The following is a 14,289-nucleotide window of genomic DNA, read 5'->3' as shown; positions in this document are numbered from 1 at the left end:
AATATTTATTTATTTGTTATTTAGGCTGCCCTGGGTCTTAGTTGCAGCATGCAGGATCTTTAGTGTGGCATGTGTACTTCTTAGTTGAGGCATGGATGTGGGATCTAGTTCCCCAGCCAGGGATTGAACTTGGATCCCCTGCACTGGGAGCGTGGAGTCTTACCCACTGGACCATGAGGGAAGTCCCTACATGCAGTGATCTTAATGAAGCTGAATTTGAAGCTAGGGATGGAGTGAGAATGGAGGAACTCTTCCAGTAGGTTTTATAATCTCTATGATGGAATATGTAGTTTTAAAAGGACCCCTAGAGATTCTGACATGGGCCCTTTACTCAACTAGTCCAAGCTCTTTATTTTAAGGATGGAAAAAGAAAATTGGAGATTTGAAGTGGTTTACCCCAAGGCATATAGCTAGTAAATGGCAGAGGTGGTAAAATTAGGTGGTTTCCTTCTGAGAGCAGTGTATAAATGGCATTAAAAGTAATTAGCCTGTGTCATAAAGTGTGTGTACATACTTCTGAGCATCTAATTTTAGTGATTTTTTTGCCTTATGGTATTATGATAAATCATGTGAAATTCCTTAAAAATAAATAAAAGATTCTTGTAGTGTCTTGTCGTGTCCAGTATACCATACTCTAGCCTTTTAAAAAAAAGAGTAAAATGAATGATGTGGAGAGCTGATACCTTTTAGCTATATTCTGTTACAGATTTCATATGAAATTATATTAATTTCAAAAATCAGATTATAAATTAGTATAAATACTATGCTTATACACTTAAAAATGTATATTTATTATAATAACATGAAGACAATTCAGACTGCTATAAATAGAGTTTAGTTTTCAGTATGTTCATTATTTTTAGTTGTTGATTATGATCATGATAAAAAAACTATGACACCAGATATTTGTGAATTTTAAAAAATTCCCTAGGACATTTATTATTAACTTGCACATTTGTATCCTATAAATAAAATTACTTTCCCAGTATTTCACCAAATTCATATACAAGGTTAGGGAAAAATGTTATAAGCCACTATGTTTGTGGTGATTTGTTGTTACAGCAGTAATGGCCTGCTAATAGGCACCATAAGAGAAATTATGGGATGCTATGGAATGAGATACTATAGATTTGGAAAGTATCTGCACCAAGTTCTGTAGGGTAAGTAGAAATTAACCAGGTGGAAAGGGAAAAGTTTAGTGGGGGGATGGAGGGGTGAGGAAGGATATTTAAAGTAAAAGAAATAAAAAGTAAAGCTCTGGATGTGAAACAGTGACCACTTTGAGGGTTAGTAATTGGTTCATTTTTGTAGGTAGCATGAGGCTTGGAGTAATGAGATGATACTTGGAAAGGTAAGCAAGACTCAGACCATGGAGAACCTTGTGTGGCAAGTGGAGTTGAGGGATGATGAAAATGATGCGTGAGGAGGTGGACAACTGCCCCAGGTTTCACAGCTAGTCAGTGGTGGAGCCATGTCTGCCTTGATCCAAAACCTGTATTCCTTTGCTTTAGTAACCAATAAAGTAGACATCTCTTAACCATTGTCTAAAAGTTAGTTTTTAGCAGTTTCCTACAAAGTGAATACTTTTAAAGGAGAATCTCTTTTCCCACTGACGACTAGTAGATAATTTGACAGTTTTACAATAAATGCCCTAGCTTCTGGATTCAGGTTGTTTCACTGGTCACCAAAATATGCTGCTGGTATTACCCAACCCAGTGGAACCAACATTGTCTAAGGTCAAGTGCTCATGATTCTCTTAGCTCCCTTTTCCTCTGAAGCATCACTTTAGGCTTTCCCCCTCCCCTGCTAGCCTGGTCCTTCCTTCATGCTTGTTAAGTGTAAAGTGTCTCTCAAGTAGAGGGAATCTCTGCCTTCACCCATGAGGTTCTTAGACATTTGCATCCTTTTCCCTAATCTGGGCATTCTTAGGGTTTAATAGAGCTAATTCATAATGATGTGTTTCTACATTAGCTGTTTGCCACATAACCTGTTATGTACGTGTGAATAGTCTTAAGAATAAAGGATATTGATTATGTAAGCTGAATGTGTTTGACTTTGCTAAATTTTATAATTACTAAATTTTATGTGTTCTTAAAATAAGAATAGTCTACTAAATTTTATAATTACTAAATTTTATATGAGTGTTCTTAAAATTAGAATCATCTGTTCATGGTTGATTAATTGTGCCTGTATACTCCTTTAATTCTAGTACTATTTTGGCACAGTCTTTATTTGGCTATTCTTAATATTTTCTTCAGTTGATATTTTAATAATTGAAAATATGGGCAGGCTTAGGTGGAAGATTAAACACCATCACCACCAACCACCCAAATTCTGGTGGATAACTTCTAAAGATAAAAAATTAAATATATGAATATGATTACAAAAATATTTAAAATACTGAAAGATTTATAATAGAGTATAGTGGTACTCTCACTACTCACTACAGTCCCTCTCCCTAGTGGCAGCTTTTTTCTTCTCCTTGCTTGATCATGTTAATTCTATTTTTATGTTTTTGAGGAACTGCCATATTGTTTTCCATAGTGGCTGTACCATCTTATCATTGAATTTTTAGAGAAGTAGATATTCAGTGTTGACATTATTATGCCTGTCTAAACATCATTAACAGCCAGGCACTAAAGTTTACTATAATTTTGCTTCTTCTCTGTTTATTTTACCTGAAATTAATAATTGCCTTGTTTTTATATGCTTAGTTTTCTTTGCACCTATTGCTAATTCTTCCCACATTTTCCAATGGCCTGACAGTGATTGACAAGATCAATCACATTAAGCAGTCTATCACTTCTAATATTTTTTCTTGTAGACATTTCTTCTGGACACAGCTTTCCAGGCCTGCTGCACAGCCATTATCCTGGGGATTTTCTGTGCTTTCCTCCTAGGATCTCATGGAGTTTGTTTGTTTTTGTCCTCTTTTGAGTTATTGTTTTGTCAGAGTGTCTCCTTTGTTAATTTTGTCAAATTAAAACAAGAAACATAACAGTTGGAACGGTGAAGACAGCCCTCATCTGATCCAGTTTGGTGCATTGCCCTCTTTTCTGAGATCTCCTTTCACCATGAGCATGAGAGCCTGTTGGATTTCTTGTTTTTAAGCTTCTTATATTGTCTTCTTTCTGGATTTACAAACTAGGTATTGTAGAGGACTTCTGTCAGTAGCTTCTTGAAAAGTGGAGTTTGGGAGGTAATTTTAAAGGCACATTATAAAAAGATTTTCATTATTCTATAAAACTATCATAATGCTATAATAAAGACTCTGAGGAATATGGAGATACAGAAGACTGCTTCTGCCCATAGTGAGTTTATGGAACAGGGAGACAGACAAGAAATCTCTATGATATAGATAAAGTAAAATTTAAGGGTGAAATAAGATCACAATCTAAGGGCTTTTCCAGGATACATATGATGAATTTCTGAATGAAGAGGAGTTTTGACCTTTTATGAACTCAGGACAAGGAAACCTAATTGGGCTGAGATGTTCTGAAGGAGGTAGCTTTAACCCTTAAAGGATTGGAAGGACTTTGATCGGTGAAGATTGTCAGAAGGACATTTTTTATGTGGGTATAAAATTATGGACATAGTATTAAGAATATTCCAGAGAAAAAGGAACATACCACTTTGATCTGAACTATTGGAAATAACTAGGGAGGTAAAGCTGGAAAAGTAAGTTAGTGATAGATTATGGAGGACATTGAGTTCCAGCAGAAGCAATTTGAATTTGTTCCGTAGGCAGCCAAGCACTGTTGGCAGTTTTTCAGTACGTAAATGCTGAGTTGAAGTTGATGACATTCCAGAATGTCATATAAATGGGATTGTAGTGTGTAACTTTTATGTCTGGCTTCTTTCACTTAGCAAAATGCATTTGAGGTTCCATTCATGTTGATGTATCCATCATTAGTTTTTAGATTTTTATTGCTCAGTAGTATTCAATTATATGCATGTATGCCAGTTTATCTATTTACTAGTTGATGACATTTGGGTTATTATGAGTTTTGGACCATTATGAATAAAGCTGCTATGAGCATTTGCATACAGGTTTTGTGTAGACATATGTTTTCATTTCTCTTGGGTGAATACCTAGGAATAGGGTTGCTGGCTTGTATCTTAAGTGCATGGTTAACTTTATAAAAAACTGCCAAACTGTTTTTCAAAATGGCCGTACCATTTTACACTCCTACCTGCAGTGTATGAGAGTTGCAGTTACTTTACATTCTTATCAGCACTTGGTTTGGTCATTTTCTTAAAGCCATTCTAATATGTAGTGATATCTCATTGTGGATTGAATTTACATTTTTCTGATAATTACTGATGTTGAGTAGCTTTTCATGTGCTTTTTCCTATCCATATATCTTCTATGATGATATGTCTGTTTAAATCTTTTACCCATTTTTTAAAAGGAATGTGTTTATTGATATATAAAAAAGATACGTGTTTATTATAAATTCAAAGAATGCAGAAAAGTACAAATAGGAAAGTAAACCACATCAAATCCCAGCACCTGGAACTATTTTAATATTAGGTTAGTGTTCCAGACATTTCTCGTTCTATCTCTCTACGTATACAGATAGAAAGATGGATGGATGATGATAAATGGATCGATGAGTGGATGGACAGATAGAAAAAATATGTAAATAAGATCATATTACATGTGTTGATTTTTAAATTGTGATAACAGTTCATATACCATGAAATTCACCCTTTGAAAGTGTACAACTTGATAGTTTTTAGTATATTTTCTCTGTTGTGCAGCCATCACCACACTCTTAATTTCAGAACAGTTTATCACCCTGAAAAGAAACCCACCACCCATTAGCAGTCCGTCCCTATTTCCCTCTACCTTCCAGTCCTAGTCAGCAACTAATCTACTTTCTCCTTCTATGGATTTACTTCTTTTAAGTATTTCATATAAATGGAATCACACAATATGTGGCCTTCTGTGTCTGGTTTCTTTCACTTGGCATAATGTTTTCAAGGTCCATCCATGCTGAGCATGTATCAGCACTTCATTCCTTTTTATGGCTGAGTAATATTTCGTGGGTGAATATACTACATTTTTTTTAGTAATTCCCCTCCCAATTGATGGATATTTGGGGTGATTTTGCTGTTTGGCTCTTCTAAATAATGCTGCTATAAACATTTTTGTATAAGTTTTTGTGTGGACATATGTTTTCAGTTCTCTTGGGTTTAAATACCTAGGAGTGAAATTGTTGGTGCCCATTCGCAAATTAAGTTGTTTATTTTCTTTATATGGAGCTTTGAGATATATGAAGTTTTAAAGGTTGGATTTACAGGTGTGTGTATCTGTTAAATCATGCAACTCCAGGATAGTTATATACTTTAATTTTGATGTAGATTTAATGAAAGCTTTATAAAAACTTGATTGTCCAGTGTCTTCCGAATATAATATTATTATATCAGCTTGAAGAGCCAATTTGCATTGATCTGAAGTGTTTAAAATATATAAAGTAAGCCCTTTAAATTATTTGATTGTATCTTAAACACTTCTTCAGATTTTACTTCTTCCTAGAATTCATTTAGTCACTTGTATGAATATTTATTGATATTGCCTTTTGAGTGTCAGGAATGATGCTAAGGTACTGAAATAAGATGTATGGGGAATAACAACATACAATTACGAACTGTAAAATGTTATAATTATTTTATGCTAGAGATGTGATTTTGTTAATATTTATATCTCTCTCCCTCTCCCTCTTCTCAAAATTCACATTACCCCTCCATTAAGGATTATTCAAGACACACATATAAACAAATCTCCCAGTTACATTAGGTACTTAAATAAATAAAGGTTGCTTCGAGGCCATCTGTTAATTTTTCTTTAGAGTGTGCATGATGTGGACTGTCACACTGTAAGTAACGGAGACGTGCCTGTCGTGTTGTTCCTTGCAGCATTGCTGACAGACAGAGTGCCTTGGAGGGTGAGCTGAGGACAGTGCAGGCCTCTCGCAGGGATCTGGAGAACTTCCTAAAGTGGATACAAGAAGCAGAAACCACAGTTAATGTGCTTGCGGATGCCTCTCAGCGGGAGAATGCTCTTCAGGACACTATCCTGGCCAGGGAGCTCACACAGCAGATGCAGGCAAGTGCACGGGAAACTGCGCCTTGTATTTTAATTTTTGCTGTGCTCTTTTGATCCATCTACATGCAAAATTTATTACCTTTCAAAGGTGAGGTTGTCACCTTATATTGGTATAAAATCCATGTTCTGCTATGAATAACTGGTTTCTGGAAATAAGATCTATAAAGTACTTTTACTTAATAATTGAGGAAAAAACACCTTGTTTTATGGGAGTAATAGTTTCTTATTTAGACTTACAGGCTCATAACTATTCTATTTTTCTGTTATTTTAAGCCCTATTACAGTTAGCCTTATTGAAACCTGAATGTTAAGGGCACTTCCTCTTAACAGGAAGTTGTTTCTTTCTCCATTATTATAAATACTTAATATAAAAGCTGCAAAGGCTTTGTGGCTTAGTATACAACCAAGAATATTAGGCTTGAGGGTATTACTTTTATGTCTTTAGCTTGATAACTATGATTGTGAATGCAGTCTGAGGTTCAAATTTTCTTCTACATGAAATGTGATAACACAAAGTCTTTCCTTTAAAAAAATATTTGAGGAACCTAATGAAGCATATCTGAATCTTTTTTTCTGCCCCCAAGTACACCTGCTTCAGTGCCCTTGAATTTCCCATTTTCTATGTGCAGAATGACCTACTCTTGCCCATCACAGGCCTTCTCACTTAGAACTTGGTTTTAAACCTATTTCCATGGAGAAGACTCCTTGTTTACCACAGTTTTACATCTGATTACTTCTTTATGCTGTGCCATTCTCACAGCATTTTGACAGTTATTATTTCTGATATGCTTGTGAACTCATGATCCATTGTCATCTGATGCCTGTCTCCTCTTCTAGTTGATCACATGGTTCTTCAAGGGCAGAGATTGCATTATTCCATATTGTTGCCTATGCAGAGCTCTGTGTGGACATTCTAAATAAATACTGACCACTGCCCTTGGACCCTAAAACTTCACCATTATGAAATTCAGTATGATGATTTTTCTGAACCCTTTCTTAGGAAATCTTTTCCCTTGAAACATCAGAATGTTCACAAATATGTGTGTGGGTCTGGTTGAAGGGTACAGAAGCTTTCTTGGAATTATTCTTACAAATTTTCTCTTAAGTTTGAAATTATTATCCTTAAAAAGTTATGAATTTTAAACAAAGACCCTTTTGGAGTAGAATTATTAATAACTTATTCCCATGCATAAAGACTGTTAGGGTGTTTTATGGTTGAATTCTCAAGATTAATTTAACAAAAATCTATGTTTACTTATACATTACTTCTTATTTCTTATTCATTGATTCATTACATAATACATTTGTGACTTGATAATGAGAGTGAGCAGGCAGGTAGCAAGGATCAATCTGCTCTTTTTTGTCTTTTTTCTCTTACCCTCTGGTGTCTTATGAGGTCACCATAAATGTTAATTGATAAAATTTTTAGCTATCATCTCATTTTTAGAGGGTTATACAGGGTTCTAAATGTGGGTATGTGCTAGAATATATTATTTTTTATGACTTAAACAACGATAAGCCTGACCTATTAATGTTCACAGATACTCAATTTATGTAATGATGTTAAACTCAAAACACACCCAGGCTATGCACTCGAGAAGGTAACAATTTTAGACAAAGAGCAAAGGAGGCCTGAAATGAGCCTTGTTTTAGCAGGTCTAAAACAAACCTGTTTTAGAGTTTAATAATGTCTTCCAATACATTTTATTCTGGGATATATTCTTACATAGCCAAAAAACTCTTCTCAATATTTAATGAATATTCAAATTGTGGAAGAAATACATGTACATAGAGATGTTTAAAATCTTTCTGAATAAAAATAACTAAGCACAGGATTACTTGTCTTATGGCAACCAGCATCAAGAAAGAAAGGTTGCTGACTAAAATACATTATAACACGAATGATAAATGCTTCTCAAAACTAATTTAGTGTTGCTAAAATAATCCATTTTGTCTCATAAGAAATATTAAAGAGGGCATTTATTAAGAGCCTATTAAAATCTATCTAAAGATAAACACATGCATTTGTTTATGTTTTGGATGTTTCACATTATGGTAGTTCGCATGATTTTTCACTCCCTTGCTCCTTTGTTACATGCTGTTAATTTTAAAACGTTCTCTTCACTTTGTTAAAAAAAATCCTTGGCTTTGTTTTGGGCACCATATAGGTAGATAATTTTAAGAGACTTAGTACCATTTGCTGAGTATTTCTGAGGCAAAAGAATTTTAATTTTCCTTTGGGTTTTTGTATTAATGTCTCTCCTTTTGTGTGAGTGAACAGTTAAAATGAAAACTTATTTGGAAATGGAAAGATATTTGTTGAAGAAAATGAATGTGGAAAAGCACCTGAAATTATAAAATAAATGTTCTGGTGGCATGGCGGTGGGGGTAGACATGTGTGTGTGAGAACGATGGACCCTGGCAAGTGTGTGCTCTGTGTGCAAGGGGTGTGTGTAGAACTGCTTACACAACACATTCTCTGATTGTACTTGCTTTGTGTCTCAACACAGCTGGATGCAGGGCCATGGTAATGTTTCATGAAAGTGAAGAAGTTTATTCTGTATTTGGTTTAAGGTGAATTTTGGTACATTTTGATAAAGCATAGTTTGGAAGCACAATGGAAGATGAAGATTAATTTCTGAGAGTATGCTGTGATACATGCCATTTCTGGTAAGGATGGATGATCACTTGGATTTACGGGTTTATGTTTCACTGCCCTGCTGCAAGGCACTTAGGTTTTTCTCCTCAGCAGAGGACTGTTGGCAAGAGAAAACCTGACCTTTTGGAGACAAAAGCTCCTGGAGAGCTGAGCAGTCCAGATCATAGAGGATCTTGTATGACTTGCTAAGTATTTCATATTTTAACCTGGTGGCAATGGGGAAAAGTCCTTGAAGCATATTAAGCAAGGGAGTGTTGCAGTGGGATTTGTATTTTATAGGAATCTAGCCAATGGCTTTATGGAGAGTGGGTTTGAACTGGGCAAGACTGACAGCCGAGCAGTCCGTTAGGACACTCTAGCCATCTGGTCAGAGGTGATAATGACTAGAAATGAGGCAGTGACAGGGGGAATACACCTAATGACTTGATAGTGGGCAGACTAAGGGCGGGAGAAGGGGTACTAACAAAGAAGACTGCCAGGTGGTGTTAGAATCTGAGATTGGGAATATAGGAAAAGAAGTCAGGGTAGCAGTGCACGTTAGTGCGGAGTGTGATGTGATGGTAAATTCCATTTTGACTATGATGAAATGAGGCATCTGAGTAACATCCAGGAGGAGATGCCTGCTATGCACTTGTCACTGTGGATCTGATTCAGATGAGAGAATTTGGCCAAAGATGCAGAAACTTTTTTTTTTTTTTTGCTTTTGAATGAAAGTCTATTATTGACTTCCCAGTCACTTTATCTATTAATTCAAATGCATTTATTCTGAATTTTCATGCCCATATTCTAAGATATTATTATCATTTTAATTATATTTCAAAATACAAGCTTTACATTTTATCAGTGCCAGTTAATTAACATACTTCTATTCTTTCCTGGGTAAAATTCTGTTGCCCTGTTGCCTTTCTAGGGTTGCTGTTTTTGCTCTCTGCTTTGGGATTATTATGTTTTCATCTCCTGTGTTCTCTTTCAGCCTTTTTATTCTCTTTTCCATAGGTGCAGACTTTATTATTTAGATCGTTTCAGATTTTCCCCCGTACCCAGCTCCATACCCAGCATAGTGTTTGGGAGGTATTACCTGTACTGTGGAAACTTCACCTGCGGGTTTAGAGACAGGAATTACAACTTCATTTTTTTTTTTTTTGATAACAGCTTTATTGGAATTTCACATACCATACAATCCATCCGTTTAAGTTGTACAATTGAGTTTTTACTATATTCTCAAGGTAGTGCAACCATCACCATAATCAAATTAGAACATTTTTGTCACTTCAAGAAGAAACCCTGTACCTCTTGGCTATCAATCCCCTATTGCCAGTTCTCCAATCCCTAAATAATCACTGATCTACTTCCTGTTTCTATACATTTGCCGAATAAATTGCTTTTTTTTTTTTTTTTTTTTTTTTTTGCGGTACGCGGGCCTCTCACTGTTGTGGCCTCTCCCGTTGCGGAGCACAGGCTCCGGACGCGCAGGCTCAGCAGCCGTGGCTCACAGGCCCAGCCGCTCCGCGACATGTGGGATCCTCCTGGACCGGGGCACGAACCCGTGTCCCCTGCATTGGCAGGCAGACTCACAACCACTGCGCCACCAGGGAAGTCCGAAATTGCTATTTTTAATTACATCATTCATTGATAACCTCTTCTGATTTTGGCTTTATGTAGATAGTTTGACATCGTTAGCCTATCCAAAGGGAGGCAGTATAGGTTCTCAGTACAGAGCTGCAGGGAATTTGTAGACAAGCAGAAGCCCACAAAAACACTGCTTGATAAACACAACCCTATAAGACCCAATTTAGGGCTTTAAGTCATGCTAAAATTGAAGGACTGAGAAGGCAGGAAAAGTAAAGAAGAGAAACAAATATTTTTAAATGCTGCATTTCTTTTAAAGAATCATGACAATAGTAGAGAAAGGTGAAAATGCAGACTTACCCAGGTTATTAATTTGAGCAGGACACTTATAATGGGAAACCTCTGGGTTCTATTTCTGGCTTTGCCCTTTGGCCCAGTCATTTAATCATTCTGGTTTATTTTGCTTATTTTCTAACAGTACTTTACCCCAATTGATATTTATGATGGTATTCAAGCTGAAGTAGAAAATATTATCTGAAATGTATACATATAAACATAAAACCCCAAAATTCTGTACTGAGTTTTTCTATCTATATGATCTCTCTCTCTCTCTCTCTCTCTCTCTCTCTCTCTCTCTATATATATATATATATATATATATATACTGTCTTATATTTCTTACTCATAAAAGTAAAACAGCTTTATGGCAAATAAAATGAGATGAAGATTCCGTCTAAGGGGAAATGTGATAATTTGGAATGTTAGTAGTCAATTACAGACTTTGTTGTTTTTTTTTAACCTTACTGTTTAATTAGAGGAGTCTTAACCTAACATTGGAAATTTGATTTCTGATGGCTTTCCTCCTAAGCAGGCATCTGAGAGCCTGTAGATGACTCTGATTTTAGGGTATCTTAGGTAAAGCCACATACCCCTGCAGGGTTTTTTTCTTTTGTTTTAGATGATCTTGTTCTGAGACCTGTGTGGAGGTGATTTATTAGCACTCAGCATCTGGGCTGATATCATTAGAGTCCAGTACCCTTCTGTTCTGCTCAAGATTTGTAATGGGCTCTATTCACTCATCCCACAGAACACAGCCAGAGCTGCATTTAGTCAGGGAACGAACGCATCCCTCTTTAGAGTGAGAGAGTGAATGCCACTCGATCGCTTAATATAAGCCCGCTACAAGGCATGCATCTCGGTGATGTGTTGAATCTCTGCTCCCAGGGGATGTCTGCTTTGTATCTGCAGCTTTAATGTTTCACTTAATATCCTTTTTGGCTACTGAGCGCACTCCTCGCCCGCAGCAGGCAGCGTTTTGGCTGCCCAACAACTTGCTTCATTGTCTGGCTGAGCAAGTACTGGCTGTGAGCATCTGCTGGGGGCTTTCTGGGTGGCGTTTGTGTATGTTTTTTAAATTGAGAAGAAGTTGAAGGAATACCAGCCTTCATTTGCCTAGCACCTAAGTCCCCTGTATTTTTCAAGTGCTTTCCTGGAAACGAGCATGCTCAGAGAACTGGCAAATCATTGTCCAGTGACCGGGAGGAAATGATCATTGCTCTTCATTTATAATGCAAATTCTGAGGTGTCTGCAGAAGTGTGGTAAACTTAAAATGATGGCTGTGGTGAGAACGTCTCTGCAGAAAGTTGTGGTTTTGTTACATCGTTTACAAAGGATGGCAGTTTCTTCTCCTCGATATCAGAAGCTCTGTAAGGTAACTGAGTGATTGGAAATGAGGATCTCTAGTGTCAGACAATTCTGCTGCTTCTCAGGATCTAAAATCTAATCTTTCAGGGTTCTTATCAAGGAAAGATTCCTTTTCTTAGTGACTGACTGTGAAAGCCATTAAAGTGAATTGCTTAATTAAATTTTGTTTAAGAATCAGGAACAAGTACTATTTTAGTGCATACTTTATTTTGCAATTGACAAAATCTTGGTTTTTGAGAAGGGCTAGTGAACTGTTCAGAGAAAATACAGCAAAACTACATTCATTAAGACCTGTTACCTCTGAGATAACTTGTGGTCTTAATAGTAAATGGCAAATTAATCTTAAGTAAATGTCAGTAAATTTTTAAAGAGTTTAAAATAATCTTTGAGTAGGTTACTCAAAAACTGTTCATCTCTCTATAGTTAATTGTTTATCAATTAAAAAAATTAAAACACATTTTAGAAACTACTGGACTTCATCTTATGGTAAAATATTCCCCATATTCTTGAATCTTCATATACTGTAGTCAAACATGAAGAACTGAATTTTATTTGGACAGGTGGATTAAGTACACTTTCAGAAGGCAACTTGTTTGACAGTTACAAATTTCAAATACTACGTCATCCTAAACATAAAACATTGAATGAGCTCCTATATTTTTTTTAAAAGTTAGCTATTATATTTTTGATCATTGTTTTGTTTTATTTAAACTAGGTTCATACTATCTCATTACTTTTGTCTGAATTTGCAGTGATTTAAGAAGGGAAGGGAGGAATTATAACCGGAATGCTAAAGCAATTTACCCAGCACTGCAGTACAATATTCTTGCTTCATTTCATGTTAGTACCATTCACAAGAATGTATCTTGTTGCCCTATTAGCTGCCCAAACTCATTTGTAATTGGAACAACTGTCTCTAGGACAATGTTATTTTTCTGATGTTATAAAATAGGACATGTCTGAGCACCTAGATCCTGCTTATTATATGGTAGTGGATTAGAGGGGAAAAGCAGAATTTTATTAACTGTATCATATATTCTTATTTCTTACAGTTTGGTCAATTAAATGTATTTCTGTCTGGAATCTTTTTTTTTTCTGAAAAGTTTTAGGAGACAGATTAAAGTAGTGGGCATTCTTTACAGAGATACTTAGAAGTGTTTTCATTTGCATAAGAAGTTAATTAAAACTTAATACAACTTAATTTATTCATTTGTAAGAATTCATAAATTATTTATTTTAATATGTTGTGTTTTGGTGCACTTTAGAGAATAAATTTATTCTGGTAAAATGTTTATGTAGTTCATGAACAAGCAGTTTTGATAATAGAGAAGAAAAGCTCATTCACTAATGCATGTTATTTTATCCTTTTAATCTACAGGTATGAATATATAAAACATCCTGTTTTATTAGCTGGATCATTTTTCTGATCCATTTGTATGCATGCTTTCACAAAATTAGGTATTTTCCTCAACTCATGTGACCAAGGTATTAAGATAGTTTAAGGTGAAAAGCGGGAGTTAAAATACTGGAGAAGGTTGCTTAATTAGTTTCATAATCATACCCCAAATTAGCACAAGTTAAGTTAATGAAGTCATCGGATAAGTTAATTCCCAACAGAAATACTCTTTGGGCAGACTTCTTGAGATTTATAATTTCCTACAGAAACCATTAAATTTAAATGTTTGGAATTAAATGTTACTTTTTTCTCTTAGAAAATTAAAATTTGTATTATTCTCAGTTAAGATGTTATCTTTCACATTTCTTTTCTCAAAAGCAAGATTTACAACTATCCAGATAACGAAGTGAGAGATCTATAATTCCAGTTCTTTCCAGCAGGTGTCAATATAAGGCAGTGATACATGAAATTTGGCTGAAGAACCAGAAATTTAAAATAGGAAGTGGCAAAATTACTATGAAATAAATATATTGTATTTGCTTGGTTATATTTTGAAAACTGATCTTAATTACTGAACTATATTAGGTCATATAACATGAATAAAAGTTTTAGTTGCAGAATTGCATATTAATTAACAGTTGCCGTCTCAAATACTGACATGGGTAAAGTATCTATACCAACTGAAAGTATTTAACTGTATTTTAATTATCAGTAGTCTATGTGTAATACTTAAAAGTTTAAATAAGTTTGCTATTCATTTACTTTAAGACACTATAAATTCTTTTCCCCTTAAATTTTAAATGCTATCATGACTTTATCTCTCTATATACCTTCTACATTCTCTAAAT

At 35.2% G+C, this 14,289-nt stretch overlaps 1 protein-coding gene across 9 annotated transcripts in view; it reads left to right on the top strand.

Annotated features, from left to right (window-relative positions):
• The window catches only part of UTRN (utrophin), a 527,828-nt gene that overhangs the window by 274,754 nt on the left and 238,785 nt on the right, over window positions 1-14,289 (top strand). For all 9 annotated transcript variants that reach the window (XM_082634331.1, XM_082634332.1, XM_082634328.1 and 6 more), the window contains one exon: window positions 5,923-6,112. In XM_082634331.1, the coding sequence (XP_082490457.1) occupies window positions 5,923-6,112 (190 nt within the window). The remainder of the gene's footprint in view (window positions 1-5,922; window positions 6,113-14,289) is intronic.

The sequence above is a fragment of the Mesoplodon mirus genome (genome assembly GCF_964341445.2).
Source record: "Mesoplodon mirus genome assembly, chromosome: 10".
Classification (NCBI taxonomy): Eukaryota; Metazoa; Chordata; class Mammalia; order Artiodactyla; family Ziphiidae; genus Mesoplodon; species Mesoplodon mirus.
This window is presented reverse-complemented; position numbering and strand designations above follow the sequence as displayed.